We start from the raw sequence: 17,223 nt of genomic DNA, 5'->3' as shown, positions 1-17,223 counted from the left end.
AGAATTGGACAAATGGGAATACCTATGGAACAAAGAATTCAAATTTACTTTATCGGGTTCAATCAGGGAGAATCAATACAAAATGTTTTATAGGTGTTATATCACTCCAGCAACATTGGCTAAAATAGACAAATCACAACAAGGTATTTGCTGGAGGTGCAGGAAACAGAAAGGGACATTTCTCCACATGTGGTGGACCTGTGTGATCATAAAGGAATTTTGGGATAAGGTAATTAAGGAGACAAATAAAATGTTACATAACAAGATTAAAAAAAGCCCAGGACTGTGTCTGCTAGGTCTACAGAGAGAAAACAATAATCAAAAGGACCAAGAAATATATCAATATAGCTTTGCAGTGGCAAGATTGACCATAGCCAAAGATTGGAAAGGGGGAAAAGGTCTAATGAAAAAGGATTGGAGGGAAAGAATGCGAGAATATATGCTAATGGCCAGACTAACTTATAACAGGAGGAATAAGAGTAATGACTTTCTAGAAAAATGGAAGTTGGCCATGGCATATCTGAATAGAGAGTCAGTAATACAGAGGAGCTCCATTAGGAATTTAGGTTTACCATGAATAAGGATAGATAAATAGGCTTAAAGGCTTCATAGTGTTTCGGTGTGGGAAGTCATGGTGAAGGGTGCACGGGTAACAGAAAAACTGAAAATTTGTAGAACAGTGATTTCTTTTCTGGAATTCTGCTAGTTTTGAGTGTTGTTCTTTATTTACTCTAATGATTATAGAGTTTTTAGATAGTGTGAATGTTGCAATTGACCACCTTGATGTGCAGTGAATAGCCTTGCAGCTTCAAAGCTTGGCTGCTTTCTGCCCAGGGGAATCCTTTGTTGGGAGGTGATTAGCTGGCCCTGATTGTTTCTTGTCTGGAATTCTGCTGGTTTTGAGTGTTGTCCTTTATTTACTATAATGATTATAGAGTTTTTAAATAGTATGAATGTTGCAATTGGCCACCTTAATGAGCATTGCAAAGTTCTCCTGTTGATGCACATCCTGCAGCCTTGGAAAGGAGGGGGGAAGAGGAGGGGGCGTGGCTCTGCCTCCCCCCCCCAAGGGGAGGGGTTCCCCTCTCTGTCCCCGCCCCCCTCCTCCTCCTCCAAGCCCTCCCTCCCTCCCTCCTTCTGGTGGGCTTCCTGCTTCTGCTGCTGCTGGGAGGCGAAAGGAGCCGGAGTTGGGGGGTGGGTGGGCGGGGGAGCCTCCTCTTTGTTCCCCTCCAGAGCAAGGCGGGGAGGGGTCGGCCTTTCGGAGCCCACCAAGCGGAGGAAGGGGCTTTGGGGTGGGGAGGGGGCCCCACTCGACGGCTGCATTGCCAAAGGAAGAGGAAGGGTCAGTAAGGAATAGGGCTTCCTTGGGTTGCCCCCTCCTCCTTGGAAGAAAGAGACCCCCACCCTTTTTGGGAGGGAGGGAAGGGTCCCAAGGCGAACTGGGGCCAGGATAGAGGGAGATTTTGGGGGTGGGGGTGGGGGTCTTGGCTGTGCAAAATGCAACCCCCCTTTCTGCAGCAGGCAAGGGATTGCTCAGGGCCTCCTCCAGCTGAAAGACTATAAACTTTTAAGCCCAAGAGAGGGGTGGGTGCTTCTAGGGAGGTGGAGGAGGGGGCCCTTTATTTGTTGACAAAAGACCCCCCCCCCCCAATTCCTTGCAGAAAGACTTTCCCCTCCTTTGGGAAGAGACCCCTCCTCATTCCTTGCAGAAAGGACCCCTCCTTGGCCAAAAGATCCTTCATTCCTTACAAAGGGTTACCCCCCCCTGGGAAAAGACCCTTCCCCATTCTTTGCAGGGGGGAAAGACCCCCTCCTCATACTTTGCAGAAAGGACCCCTCCTCCTTTGCCAAAAGACTCCTCATTGCTTACAAAGGGATTCCCCCCTCTTTGGGAAAAGACCCCCTCCCCTCATCCCCTGAAGGAAGACTTCCCTCTTCTTTGAGAAGAGACCCCTCCTCATTCCTTGCAGGAAGGACCTTTCCTTCTTTGCCAAAAGACTCCTCATTTCTTACAAAGGCATTCCCCCAATTTGGGAAAAGACCCCTCATCCCTTGCAGAAAGGACCCTTCCTTCTTTACCAAAAGACTCATTTCTTTACCCCAATTTGGGTAAAGACCCTTCCTCATCCCTTGCAGAAAAGACCCTTCCTCCTTTGCCGAAAGACTCCTCATTTTTTAGAAAGGGACCCCCCCCCCAATTTGGGAAAAAGCCCCCTCCTCATTCCTTGCAGGAAGGACCCTTCCTTCTTTACCAAAAGATTCCTCATTTCTTTACCCCAATTCGGGAAAAGACCCTTCCTCATCCCTTGCAGAGAAGACCCTTCCTCCTTTGCCTAAAGACTCCTCATTTTTTAGAACAGGATTTCCCCTCCTCTTTGGGAAAAGACTCCTCCTCATCCCTGGCAGAAAGGACCCTTCCTTCTTTACCAAAAGACTCCTCATTTCTTCACCCCAATTTGGGAAAAGACCCTTCCTCATCCCTTGCAGAAAAGACCCTTCCTCCTTTGCCTAAAGACTCCTCATTTTTAGAACGGGACCCCCTCCCAAATTGGGAAAAGACCCCTCCTCATCCCTTGCAGAAAGGATTCCCTTTTTCTTAGGGAAAACACCCTCTTCATATCTTGGAGAAAGACTTCCCTCCCCCTCTTTGAGAAAAGATCCCCCTCATATTCCTCTGCCCCTCTTCCCAGCGCATTCTCTGGGCCTTCCAAGATGCGGCCCCCCCAGGGCCCTGCTGAGCCCGGGGAAAGGAGAGCCCCCCAAAGAGGAAGGAAGTTGGGCAAAAGATGAGGCCAGGCAACTTCTGGTGAGGAAGGGTCTTCCTCTTCGCCTTGCATTGGGAAAGAGGCTCTCCAAGCCATGGAGGGGAGCATGGCTCCTCCGCCGCTCCTTTGCACCCTGAAGGAGGACTCTGTGGGGCATCAGGGCACAGGCCCCCCGCCTCCTCTGTCATGGGACGGCGCCGCCTCCTTGGCTCCCCCAAAGAGGACCAAGCGCCGCCGCTGTGGGTCATGCCCGCCGTGCCTGCGGAAGGAGAACTGCGGGGCATGCACCCACTGCCTGAACCGCAAGACCAGCCACAAGGTCTGCAAGATGCGCAAGTGCCAGGCGCTGGAGAAGGAGAAGAAGAGGAAGAAGAAGAGAGAGGAGAAGGAGGCAACACTGTCAGCTGGACACTTGGCGGAGGTAAGTGCGCCTCACATGTGCCATCCAGCCGGTCTCTCAAAACCAGGATGCTCCTTGCGCCACTCAACCCGGGATTGTTTGATCGATTCCAGCTCACGGCCAACAACCCGTGACAGCGAGTGTCCGGCTCAGGAATTCACTCCGGCCTGAACTTCAATGGAGTAACTCATCCCCACATTGGATGCAGAGCCAAGGAGTCTTTTGGAGGCATGGCTCCTTTGAATGTGGCTCCGAGCTACTTGCTATACACTTGGTTTTGGATGTTGAGTGGATGTTCATCTTTGGGCAGAAGCCACCGGGAGAACAGCTGTTCGGAGTCATTATAGTTGCACTTCCTCTGTGTGGCTCCGAGCCACTTGCCATGTGCTTGGTTTGGGATGTCGAGTGGATGTCCACTTTTGAGTGGAGGCCAACAAGAGATGAGCTGCTGGGTGTCATTGTGGTTGTGCTCTCTATGCGGCTCCAAGCCACTTGCTATATTCTTGGTTTGGGATGTTGAGTGGATGTCCACCTTTGAGCAAAGGCCACTGCGAGATGAGCTGCTGGGTGTCATTGTAGTGCTCTCTCTACTTGGCTCCGAGCCACTTGCTATACGCTTGGTTTTGGATGTCGAGTGGATGTCCACCTTTGAGCGGAGGCCACCAAGATATGAGCTGCTGGGTGTCATTGTGGTTGTGCTCTCTATGTGGCTCCGAGCCACTTGCTATACGCTTGGTTTTGGATGTCGAGTGGATGTCCACCTTTGAGCGGAGGCCACCAAGAGAGGAGCTGCTGGTTGTCATTGTGGTTGTGCTCTCTCTATGTAGCTCCGAGCCACTTGCCTTGCACCTTGTTTTGGATATTGAGTGGATGATGATGATTATTATTATTATTTCTCGCATTTCTATCCTATCCTTCTCAACCCCTAAAGGTGAACTCAGGATGGCTTACAATGGGCCCCATTCCGAAGCCATTACATAACAAATTACAAAATTAAAGCCACAATTAGTCATAAAAGCATAATTAACAATACATAAGCCAGTAAAACAATACATCAGCCACATCATCATTCCAGTCACATTCCCTTAAAGTGCTATTTGCATCTATTGTCCAAAAGCCTGGTCCCAAAACCATGCCTTTAGTTTCTTTCGAAAAACTAGGAGGGAGGTGACCGATCTTACCTCAGTTGGTAGTGTGTTCCATAGTCGGAGGGCCACCGCCGAGAAGGCCCTGTCTCTTGTCCCTGCCAGGTGCGTTTGTGCTGTTGATGGAAGCGAGAGCAGGGTCTCCCCGAATGATCTTAGGTTTTGAGGTGGGACATAGGGGTGGATGCGTTCGTACAAGTAAGCTGGGTCAGAACCTTATAGAGCTTTATAGGTCAAAACCAGCACTTTGAATTTGGCTTGGAGGTGGACCGGTAGCCAGTGGAACTGGCACAACAGGGGGGTGGTATGCTCCCTGTATGTCGCCCCAGTTAGTAGTCTGGCTGCCGACCGTTGAACTACCTGAAGTTTCCGAACTGTCTTCAAAGGCAGCCCCACATAGAGCGCGTTGCAGTAATCTATTTGAGTGGAGCCCACCAAGAGAGGAGCTGCTGGGTGTCATTGTGGTTGCGTTCCTTCTGTGTGGCTCCTTTGCAAATGGCTCAGAGCCACTTGCCATGCGCTTAGTTTTGGATATCGAGTGGAGGCCATTGGGAGAAGAGGTGCTGGGTCTTATTGTGGTTGCGTTCCTCCCATGCCGATGCAAGTAATTGCTCAAAAGTTTGTGAGTCATCGCACAGTCCGCGTATACGCACCTTTTCAAAGCGCACAGTCCTCATAGTTGGGAAGAAGGTGGCAGAGGAGCAGCCCAGAGCTTCTCGGGTAGTTTGATGTGTCGGACAGACAGGGAATTCTTTCCAAGGCGCTAGGGATGGCTACATTGTTTATCTCCTGCTTGGAGAATTTCCGACCGATGGTTCCAGTCTGTGGAGCGCCACTTGAGACCGCTGTCCTTACATGGCTCCTAAAAGAGCCATGCGTTGTCCAGCGGAGCAGCAGTGCCCGGGAGGTGTGTGCCATGCTGTCTTTGCTCGCGAAATGTGACACAGCAGCAACCTGTGCAGCTGGGACTGAAACACGCGTCCGACGGCATGGCGGCACATTTGAAGGGAACTTGGCTCTGGTTGCCATGTGGGTCCGGCAGACGTCAAGGGCTGGGGAGGCTGTTTTTGAGCCATGAGTCTGGGAAGCAGTGCTGTGATGATGTGACCGGCTGTGAGGAACCTCTTCCCCATGCTCTCTGTTCGCATAATACTCATTCTGCACACAAGTTCGTGATCTGTCAGAAGGAAGGAGTGCGAAAGTACCTGCTTCCTTGCTGTTTCTGGTCTCACAGACCCATGGTCTTGTGGAAGGCGGTGAATCCACTCCTGGCTTTAAATGGCGCTTTATGGGAGCTGTCCAAGGGATTGGGATCAGTACCGTGGGAAGGAAGGACGGTGCCGCTCAAGGTTGGCCTAAAGCAGTGATTCTCGACCTTCCTAATACCGCGAGGCCTTAATCCAATTCCTCATGTTGTGGTGACCCCAAACTATAACATTATTTTCATTGCTACTTCGTAACTGTATTTTTAACATTATTTTCATTGCTACTGCGTAACTGTAATTTTGCTGTTATGAATTGTCATGTAAACCTCTGATATGAATTGTCATGTAAACCTCTGATATGCAGGATGTATTTTCATTCACTGGACTAAATTTGCCAATCTAGCGATTCGAAAACATGCAAATGTGAATTTATCAATAGGTACCGCTTCTGTGCAGTCATGCCAGTGGCCACATGACCGTGGAGGTGTCTGTGGACAACGCCAGTTCTTTGTCTTATAAATGGAGATGAGCACCAACCCCCAGAGTCGGACATTACTGGATTTAGTGTCTAGGGCCTTACCTTGTTTGGGGGTGGGTAGGTGATTTTGTCATTTGGGAGTTGTAGTTGCAGGGATTTATACCTACAGTCAAAGAGCATTCTGAACTCCACCAATGATGGAATTGAACCAAACTTGGCACACAGAACTCCCATGACCAACAGAAAATACTGGAAGGGTTTGGTGGGCATTGACCTTGAGTTTTGGAGTTGTAGTTCACCTACATTCAGAGAGCAATGTGGACTAATACAATGATGGATCTGGACCAAACTTGGCATGGATACTCAATATGCCCAATGTGAACACTGGTGGAGTTTGGGGAAATAGACCTTGACATTTGGGAGTTGTAGTTGCTGGGATTTGTAGGTCACCTACAATCAAAGAGCCTTCCGAACTTCACCAATGATGAAATGGAGTCAAACTTCCCACACAGAGCCCCCATGACCAACAGAAAATACTGGAAGGATTTGGGATGAATTGACAGGGATTTGGGGGAGAAGTGGTTCACCTACATCCAGAGAGCACTGTGAACCCAAATAACTATGTCATAGGGATTCCTAAGACCACCAGAAATATATGTTTTCTGATGGTCTTTGGCGATCTCTCTGGAAACCCCTTGTGACCTCCCCCAGGGGTCCCGACCCTCAGGTTGAGAAACACTGGTCTAAAACCTCAGAGCGGATTCACTCTTCTAGTCCATGGCGTCCCATCCTTACTTAGTGGGACCTGGTGTCTTGAGGGTCTTTCGGCACATGAGAGTGGGGCCGGGTCTTGCCTAAAAGGATTGGAGGGTTTGGGGAAAATAGACTTTGATATTTGGGAGTTGTGATTGCTGGGATTTATGGTTCAGCTACAAACAAAGAGCATTCTAAACCCCACCAATGATAGAATGGGGCCAAACTTCCCACAGAGCCGCCATGACCAACAGAAAATACTGTGTTTTGTGATGGTCTTTGGTGACCCCTCTGCCACCCCCTCGTGACTATCCCCATGGTTAAGAAACGCTGCCATACATTGACTTGTGTGTTGGGTCTCAATTAGAGCAGGATTTGAATTCCTGCTCCGCCGTGGAATCCCACTGGGTGATTCTCTGAATGGCCACCACATCGTCAGAGCTGTTTATCGTGGAAAGTGTGGTGGACTCACCTTCTTTGGAGGTCTTTAACGGAAGCTCTTGAGAGCGGAGTGGCCTGCCGTGGTGGAATGTTTCTCCTCCTTCGAAGTTTGAAGGTCTGTCTGCCGGGAGGAATTCAGTAGGCAAGCCTTGCATGGTGGAATGGATCACCCTTCCAAATCGGTTCCTTGCTCATTTTTGGCAAAACCTTTGCTTTTGCACAGTGGCACATGACGGAAAAGGCAGAGAGATGGCTGCGCAGATGTTAGGCAGGGGAAAAGGGGAGAGGGGAGGAAGAAAGTAAAAGTGTCATTGGAAAGAAAGGGACTTGTGACACAACACGGGTCATGCTTGCTTCAGACGCTTCAGCATTTGGCGGTCTGCCTTCTGGAGGGGAGGAAATCCCCTACAAGGAGGAGGGCTTTCGATATTTGGTAATCATCGTGGTCGGATCCTTCCTGTCAGTTGGTGACTCACTATCCCTATCCCTCCCCACGTTGCCTTTGTGTAAAGCAGTGTTTCTGAACCTTCCTAATGCCGCGACCCCTAAATACAATTCCTCATGTTGTGGTCACCCCCAACCACAAAATTATTTTCGTTGCTACTGCATAACTGTCATTTTGCTACTCTTACGAATCGTAATGTAAATATTGATTTACTAGCTGTCCCCTGTCACGCGTTGCTGTGGCCCACATGGGGGTTCTGTGTGGGAGGTTTGGCCCAATTCTCTCGTTGGTGGGGTTCGGAATGCTCTGTGATTGTAGGTGAACTATAAATCCCAGCAACTGCAACTCCCAAATGTCAAGATTCTATTTCCCCCAAACTCCACCAGTGTTCACATTTCGGCATATTGAGTATTCGGGTAGAGTTTGGTCCAGATCCAACATTGTTTGAGTCCACAATGTGATGTGGTGGCAAAAAAAGCCAATGGGATTTTGGCCTGCATCAATAGGAGCCTAGTGTCTAGATCTAAGGAAGTAATGCTACTCCTCTATTCTGCTTTGGTTAGACCACATCTGGAATATTGTGTCCAATTCTGGGCACCACAATTGAAGAGAGATATTGACAAGCTGGAATATGTCCAGAGGAGGGCGACTAAAATGATCAAGGGTCTGGAGAACAAGCCTTATGAGGAGTGGCTTAAGGAGCTGGGCATGTTTAGCCTGAAGAAGAGAAGTCTGAGAGGAGATATGATAGCCATGTATAAATATGTGAGAGGAAGCCACAGGGAGGAGGGAGCAAGCTTGTTTTCTGTTTCCTTGGAGACTAGGACGCGAAACAATGGCTTCAAACTAGAAAGAAAGGGGATTCCATCTGAACATGAGGAAGAACTCCCTGACTGTGAGAGCCGTTCAGCAGTGGAACTCTCTGCCCCGGAGTGTGGTGGAGGCTCCTTTGGAGGCTTTTAAACAGAGGCTGGATGGCCATCTGTCAGGGGTACTTTGAATGCAATATTCCTGCTTCTTGGCAGGGGGTTGGACTGGATGGCCCATGAGGTCTCTTCCAACTTTATGATTCTATGATTCTTGATCCCTGGCTTGTGGTGGAAAGAAGGATTAGTGATGAAGGTTCATTGGAGACCCTTTCCCTCCATGATGATAACTCTTCCAAACAAACCCTCGTAGGTGAGCCAGGAGTGGCCGGCTGTGTTATTTTTCTCAGCCCTCCGACTCTTATTTCTGCCCCTTCGGATGCCATTGAGGACCAATGCTTTGCAGAACGTTCTGCAGCAAAAGGCAGAGGGAAGCCAGCGCATGGTTTCAGAGCATTGCACTGTCCTGGGACTGACAAAGCCAGGCCGGTTTCCTCCTAGGGCTTCTGCTGAGATAGCCACCTATACCGTGCATTGCCAAATCCTCCCACACGGCAACAGGTCAGAACTTGCTGACGGAGAGAGTTGCCGAAAGCTCCTTTTGCTGCAGCCTCCTTTTCTCCTTTTCTTGTGAAGGAAGGCACCAGAAAACCCCACTTTGTCCCATCTCCGCTCCATGCGGGAACACAGGCTTTGCTGTCAGTCTCAAGGCATTTCCACATCTCCCTGGAAGAGAAATTATAGAATCCTAGAGTTCGAAGGACATCCAGTCCAACCCCATTATGCAGGAAAAAGCACCTTCAAAGCTCTCCCGACAGCCTCATAGACATTAGCAGGTGCTAATTCTATAGCCCTTCCAATTCCTTTCTTTCTGCCATTATGCAGAAATCCAGATCCAATCAAATCCCTCCTGACAGATGGCCATCCAACCTCATAGACATTAGCAGGTGCATGGAGAAATAGGGCCATAGAATCCTAGAAAGGGATCCCAAAGACCATCCAGTCCAACTCTGCCTTTGTGCAAGAAAAGCACCATCAAAGCCCTCCTGACAGGTGACCATCCAGCCTCATAGACATTAGCAGGTGCATGGAGAAATAGGGCTATAGAATCCTAGAAAGGGATCCCAAAGACCATCCAGTCCAACTCTGCCTTTGTGCAAGGAAAGCACCATCAAAGCCCTCCTGACAGGTGACCATCCAGCCTCATAGACATTAGCAGGTGCATGGAGAAATAGGGCTATAGAATCCTAGAAAGGGATCCCAAAGACCATCCAGTCCAACTCTGCCTTTGTGCAAGAAAAGCACCATCAAAGCCCTCCTGACAGGTGACCATCCAGCCTCATAGACATTAGCAGGTGCATGGAGAAATAGGGCTATAGAATCCTAGAAAGGGATCCCAAAGACCATCCAGTCCAACTCTGCCTTTGTGCAAGAAAAGCACCATCAAAGCCCTCCTGACAGGTGACCATCCAGCCTCATAGACATTAGCAGGTGCATGGAGAAATAGGGCTATAGAATCCTAGAAAGAAATCCTAAAGACCATCCAGTCCAACTCTGCCTTTGTGCAAGAAAAGCACCATCAAAGCCCTTCTGACAGATGGCCATCCAGCCTTATAGACATTAACAGATGCATGGAGAAATAGGGCTATAGAATTCTAGAGTTGGAAGGGGTCCCAAGGACCATCCAGTCCAGCCCTGCCTTTGTACAAGAAAAGCACAATCAAGGCCCACCTGACAGATGACCATCCAGCCTCATAGACATTAGCAGGTGCATGGAGAAATAGGGCTATAGAATCCTAGAGTTGGAAGGGATCCCAAAGACCATCCAGTCCAACCCTGCCTTTGTGCAAGAAAAACACCATCAAAGCCCTCCTGACAGACAGCCACCCAGTCTCATAGACATTAGCAGGTGTTAATTCTATAGCCCTTCCAACCCCTTTCTTTCTGCCACTATGCAGGGAAAACACCATCAAATCCTTCCTGACAGATGGCCATCCAGCCTCATTCAAGAATATTATAATAAAGACAAAAAATTGGGTTTCTCAAAAAAAGATACAATCTGGGACCAAATACTGCTGATTAAAAAGAAAACAATAAAAAATGTACAAATGTTTGCTATAATGGTCTACAGAAACAGAGCAAGTCAAAGATTGTATGACAAAATGGGCTTCCCACATTGGACATGCAATACGAATGGAAGACTGGGAACTAATGTGGAATAAATGATTAAAATATACATATTCAATTGACCTCCGAGAAAACTGGTACAAGATGATGTACCAGTGGTATATTAAATCACAAAAATTGGCCAAATGTTACAAAAATATCTAAGATTGTTGTTGGAAATGTGATACTTAAACAGGAACATTTTTTCATATGTGGTGAGGATGCAAAATTGCTAGGATTTACTGGAAAAGGATTCATGAAACTATACAGAAAACCTTTAAAATAAAATTCCAAGTGAAACCAGAATGCTATTTATTAGTGATATTAGACATGAAACTGGACAAGAATCAAGATATTCTATTTTATTACATGATTAATGCAGCCAGAAAGTGGAAGACCAAAGAAAACCCAACCAAAGAAGATTGGGAATTAAAAACTATTTGATATAATGAACATGGACAGACTAACTTATCATAGAATCATGGAATCATAGAATCAAAGAGTTGGAAGAGACCTCATGGGCCATCCAGTCCAACCCCCTGCCAAGAAGCAGGAATATTGCATTCAAATCACCCCTGACAGATGGCCATCCAGCCTCTGCTTAAAAGCTTCCAAAGAAGGAGCCTCCACCACACTCCGGGGCAGAGAGTTCCACTGCTGAACGGCTCTCACAGTCAGGAAGTTCTTCCTAATGTTCAGATGGAATCTCCTCTCTTGTAGTTTGAAGCCATTGTTCCGCGTCCTAGTCTCCAAGGAAGCAGAAAACAAGCTTGCTCCCTCCTCCCTGTGGCTTCCTCTCACATATTTATACATGGCTATCATATCTCCTCTCAGCCTTCTCTTCTTCAGGCTAAACATGCCCAGTTCCCTAAGCCGCTCCTCATAGGGCTTGTTCTCCAGACCCTTGATCATTTTAGTCGCCCTCCTCTGGACACATTCCAGCTTGTCATTTGAAAGTACATCAAGACAGACCCAAATTTGCAACCGATTGGATTTTATTAAGCAATTTTTTAAAAAATAGAAGGAAACCATGCAAACACTGGATGACAGAGAGATTAACAACAATCAATAACGAATAGACTTAAAACCCAGACAGAAAAAAAATCGGAAGTCAAACAACATTTTTTCTTTTCTTTTCTCTCTCCCCCCTTTTTATTTATATTTTTCCCCATTTGTCATTTTTAGTTTTTCTTTTTTCCCCCTTTCCCCCAATTTTCCTACCCTCATTTTTACCCATAAGGTTATTCTCTCACTCCCCTCTTTGAGATTTGTCTTTCCCCATCTCTCCAGGATATTTTCCCACCCTCTCTTCCCAAACGTTTTACCCTGAGTTTTTTCTTTCAATTTTTTAAAAAAAGAGAAATAACATATATTAGAAACCAACACTTTCTCATTACTGTATTTTCCAGATCGCCAAACTGGGCCACAGCAACACCTGGCAGGGGACGGCTAGCAAAATAATAATAATAATAATAATAATAATAATAATAATAAATATTATTATTATTACTATTATTATTATCATTATTATTTATAAATTATTATTATAAATTATTAATTTATTTATAAATAATTATAATAATTCATAGAATCATAGAGTTGGAAGAGACCTCATGGGCCATCCAGTCCAACCCCCTGCCAAGAAGCAGGAATATTGCATTCAAAGCACCCCTGACAGATGGCCATCCAGCCTCTGTTTAAAAACCTCCAAAGAAGGAGGCTCCACCACACTCCGTGGCAGAGAGTTCCACTGCTGAACGGCTCTCACAGTCAGGAAGTTCAGATGGAATCTCCTTTCTTGTAATTTGAAGCCATTGTTCTGTGTCCTAGTCTCCAGGGAAGCAGAAAACAATCTTGCTCCCTCCTCCCTGTGACTTCCTCTTACATATTTATACATGGCTATCATGTCTCCTCTCAGCCTTCTCTTCTTCAGGCTAAACATGCCCAGCTCCTTAAGCCGCTCCTCATAGGGCTTGTTCTCCAGACCCTTGATCATTTTAGTCGCCCTCCTATGGACACATTCCAGCTTGTCAATATCTCTCTTGAATTGTGGTGCCCAGAATTGGACACAATATTCCAGGTGTGGTCTAACCAAGGCAGAATAGAGCATGGGGAGCAAGACTTCCCTGGATCTAGACACTATGCTCCTATTGATGCAGGCTTAATTTATAAATAATTTATAAATAATTATAATTTAAAGATTGAACTGCAAAGACTCTTGTATAAGCCAGTAAAGGTGGTCCCGGTGGTGATTGGCACACTGGGTTCAGTGCCTAAAGACCTTGGCCTGCATTTAAACAATTGGCGCTAACAAAATTACCACCTGTCAGCCACCCTGTTCGGATCTGTACACATTATTCGCCGATACATCACACAGTCCTAGACACTTGGGAATACAACAGCCAGTAGAGAGACCTTGTTTGCTGTATACTAATCTTGTTGTGTCCATAATAATAATAATAATAATAATAATAATAATAATAATAATAATAGAAATGTCCTACTATTCCCTCTTTAAATGGGGCTCTAGGTGAGACCCAATGCAATATTCAGAGACTCCTCCCTGCCTTCTTTGGCTTTGGTTCTGGTTTTTGGAAGGGGAGAAGGGGCAAGGGCTGCTGTGTGCCTTTGTGTGTGCCTTTGTTCCGAGGCGCAAGACCCTTCTGACCCCTGAAGGTCCCTCGCTCCCAAGGCTCAGCCTTTGCCCTCGTTCTCCTCTTGGCAGGAGGCTTTCCTTTCTTTCCATGGCCAGCTGCTCCACCCCAAACCTCTTCTCTGGGGCGTCCTCCGTGGGGCAAAAGGCAACCCCATTGCATGGAAGGGGACCACCGGCACTGGTACCGTGTGGAAGCAAGCAGGGTCAGCTCTGGTTGGGACCTGGGTGGGAATCTGTTAAGGAACATCCCAGGCGCCAGAGGGGATGTTTCAGGGGAAGGAACTGGCCAAACCACCTTTGCCCAGGAACTCTTTTGAAAAAATGCCTGAGGTTGCTTTCTATTTTATTATTTATTTATTTGTGGCATTTATATGCTGCCCTTCTCACCCCGAAGGGGACTCAGAGCGGCTTACAAGACATATTTTCATACAATATATCAGTGTTTCTCAACGTTCCTAATGCCGCGACCCCTTAATACAGTTCCTCATGTTGTGACCCCCAACCAAAAAATTATTTTCGTTGCTACTTCATAACTGTAGTTTTGCTACTGTTATGAATCGTCATGTAAATATCCGATATGCAGGATGCATTTTCATTACCTGGACTAAATTTGGCACAAATACCGAACACACCCACATTTGAATACTGGTGGTGTGGAGGGAGATTGATTTTGTCATTTGGGAGTTGTAGTTGCTGGGATTTATATTTCACCTACAATCAAAGAGCATTCTGAACTCCACCAACAATGGAATTGGACGAAACTTGGCACACAGAACTCCCATGACCAACAGAAAATACTGGAAACGTTTGGTGGGCATTGACCTTGCGTTTTGGAGTTGTAGTTCCCCTATATCCAGAGAGCACTGTGGACTCAAACAATGATGGATCTGGACCAAACTTGGCATGAATACTCAATATGTCCAAATGTGAACACTGGTGGAGTTTGGGGAAAATAAACCATGACATTTGGGAATTGTATTTGCTGAGTTTTATAGTTCACCTACAATCAAAGAGCATCCTGAATCCCACCAACAATACAATTGAGCCAAACTTCCCACACCAAACCCCCATGACCAACAGAAAACTGTTTCCTGATGGTGCTTGATGACCCCCCTGACACCCCCTCACGACCCCCCTAAGGGTCCCGACCCCCAGGTTGAGAAACACTGCAATATATTATACTAGCTGTCCCCTGCCACGCGTTGCTGTGGTCCAGTCTGGTGACCTGGAAAATCAAGTGATGAGAAAGTGCTGGTTTCTAATATATGTAATTTCGTTCTGCTTGTGTGTCAACAGTATTTCTTGCTGTTTTGTTGTCAGTGTTGATGTGGAGATTGTCTGGTTTGCCCACTCTGGAACATGCAACATGGAAATTGTCCTTCTTTAGGGGTCCCTTTCAAATCTATACTATAGCTCTCTGTGTGTGATTAATTTCTATCTATCTAATCTATGGCTGGATGGCTTTTTGTCAGGGGGGCTTTGATTACGTTTTCTTGCCCTGGTGGAGGGAGTTGGGACATCCGTAGGGACATCCGTAGGGAGACCAAGGTGCTTGTCTATAAAGCTATTGTCCTCCCAACCCTGCTCTATGCCTGTGAGACGTGGACTGTCTACAGACGTCACATGCAACTCCTGGAACGATTCCATCAGCGCTGCCTCCGGAAAATCCTGCAAATCTCTTGGGAAGACAAGCGGACAAACGTCAGTGTGCTGGAAGAAGCAAAGACCACCAGCATTGAAGCGATGGTCCTCCAACATCAACTCCGCTGGGCTGGCCACGTTGTCCGGATGCCTGACAACCGTCTCCCAAAACAGTTGCTCTACTCCGAACTTAAGAACGGAAAACGAAACATTGGTGGACAGGAAAAGAGATTTAAAGATGGGCTCAAAGCCAACCTTAAAAACTCTGGCATAGACACTGAGAACCTGGAAGCCCTGGCCCTTGAGCACTCCAGCTGGAGGACAGCTGTGACCAGCAGTGCTGCAGAATTTGAGGAGGCACGAATGGAGGGTGAAAGAGAGAAACGTGGCAGGAGGAAGGCGCGTCAAGCCAGCCCCGACCGGGACCGCCTTCCACCTGGAAACCAATGCCCTCACTGCGGAAGAAGATGCAGAGCAAGAATAGGGCTCCACAACCACATACGGACCCACAGAGAAATCCATAATGGAAGACCATCTTACTCGTCCAATGAGGGATCGCCTAAGTAAGTAAGTAAGGAGGGAGTTGGACTGGATGGCCTTCAGTATGGGGGTTCTGTGTGGGAAGTTTGCCCCAATTCTGTTGTTGGTGGGGTTCAGAATGATCTTTGATTGTAGGTGAACTATAAATCCCAGTAACTACAACTCTCAAATGTCAATGTCCACCAAACTCCATCTGTGTCCATATTTGGGCTTATGGAACATTCGCCCAAATATAGCTCCTTAACTCCAGTAACACCCAGCTGCAACCAGAGGCGGCCCTAGGTAATTTTCAACAGTAAGCAAACAGTATTTTGCCCCCCCCCCAACCAATCACTGATACATATTTTCTGTTCGTCATGGGAGTTCTGTGTGCCATATTTGGTTCAAGTCCATCATTGGTGGAGTTCAGAATGCTCTTTGATTGTAGGTGAACTATACATCCCAGTAACTACAACTCGCATATGTCAAGGTCTCTTTTCCCCCAAGAGCACCTCAAGAGCGCCCTTGGGCAAAATCAACTATACTGCAAATGCTTACTTTGCGTAATGGGTTGAGCTGCCCCTGGCTGCAACCCATCTCCTGGACACCACCCCTAATTGCTTTCACCCATGAACTCCCACTTATAGATTACCAAACCTTCCAGAACTAATACTCACATTAACCCTTCCATCAGCAACCACCATCAACTGCAGAACATATGACACTCAGCACTGTGGGTTAAAGCTGTTTGTGGAGGCGGGAGGCTGTCTGTGAGAGTGGACACCTCCGGCACATACACACACATTTTCACTTTTATTATATGTAGTGGGTTAAAGCACTGAGCTTGTTGACCGAAAGGTCACAGGTTCAAATCCGGGGGGGGGGGGGCATTATGAGCTCCCGCTGTCAGCCCCAGCTTCTGCCAACCTAGGAGTTCGAAAACATGCAAATGTGAGTAGATCAATAGGTACCACTCTGGTGGTAAGGTAACAGTGCTCCACGCATTCATGCCACTGGCCACATGACCTTGGAGGTGTCTGTGGACAACGCCAGCTCTTCGGCTTAGAAATGGAGATGAGCACTACACCCCAGAGTTGGACACGACTGGACTTAATGTCTGGGGAAAACCTTTACCTTTATCTTTAGATAGATAGATATTTATTATTTTATTTATTTACTTTATTTCTATACCGCTTTTCTCAGCTCTCAGGCGACTCAACGCGGTGAACAACATCAGTACAAAATATCACAAAACAAGTATAGGGCAATTAAAAACAATTATCGCATAAATCATTAACATCAGTATAACAATCATTAGCGCCTCAACAGTAAAATCAGAATCCAGTCTCGTCATCCATTATTCCGTATACCTGTGTTCAATTACACTGCTTAATCAAATGCTTGTTCGAACAGCCAGGTCTTCACTTTCCTCCGAAACGCCAGCAGGGAGGGGGCCAATCTGATATCTGTGGCCGAGGGGCCACCACTGAGTAGGCCCTGTCTCTCGTCCCCGCCAAGTGCGCCTGTGATGCAGGCGGGACCGAGAGCAGGGCCTCCCCAGATGATCTTAGTGTCCTAGTTGGTTCATAGGAGGAGATGCGTTCGGAGAGGTAAGTAGGGCTAGATCCGTTTAGGGCTTTATAGGCTAACACCAGCACTTTGAATTGTGCCCGGTAGCAAACTGGCAGCCAGTGGAGCTGGCGCAACAGAGGAGTGGTATGCTCCCTGAGTGGCGCTCCTGTT

At 47.2% G+C, this 17,223-nt stretch overlaps 1 protein-coding gene across 1 annotated transcript in view; it reads left to right on the top strand.

Moving 5' to 3' along the window:
- The first annotated feature begins 1,476 nt into the window (after nucleotides 1-1,476).
- The window catches only part of TET3 (tet methylcytosine dioxygenase 3), a 78,834-nt gene continuing 63,087 nt past the window's right edge, over nucleotides 1,477-17,223 (top strand). Inside the window, exon 1 of the mRNA XM_060786944.2 lies at nucleotides 1,477-3,186. Within this exon, the coding sequence (XP_060642927.2) occupies nucleotides 2,860-3,186 (327 nt within the window). The 5' untranslated portion in view covers nucleotides 1,477-2,859. The remainder of the gene's footprint in view (nucleotides 3,187-17,223) is intronic.

The sequence above is a fragment of the Anolis sagrei genome, chromosome 7 (genome assembly GCF_037176765.1).
Source record: "Anolis sagrei isolate rAnoSag1 chromosome 7, rAnoSag1.mat, whole genome shotgun sequence".
NCBI classification, from domain to species: domain Eukaryota; kingdom Metazoa; phylum Chordata; class Lepidosauria; order Squamata; family Dactyloidae; genus Anolis; species Anolis sagrei.
This window is presented reverse-complemented; position numbering and strand designations above follow the sequence as displayed.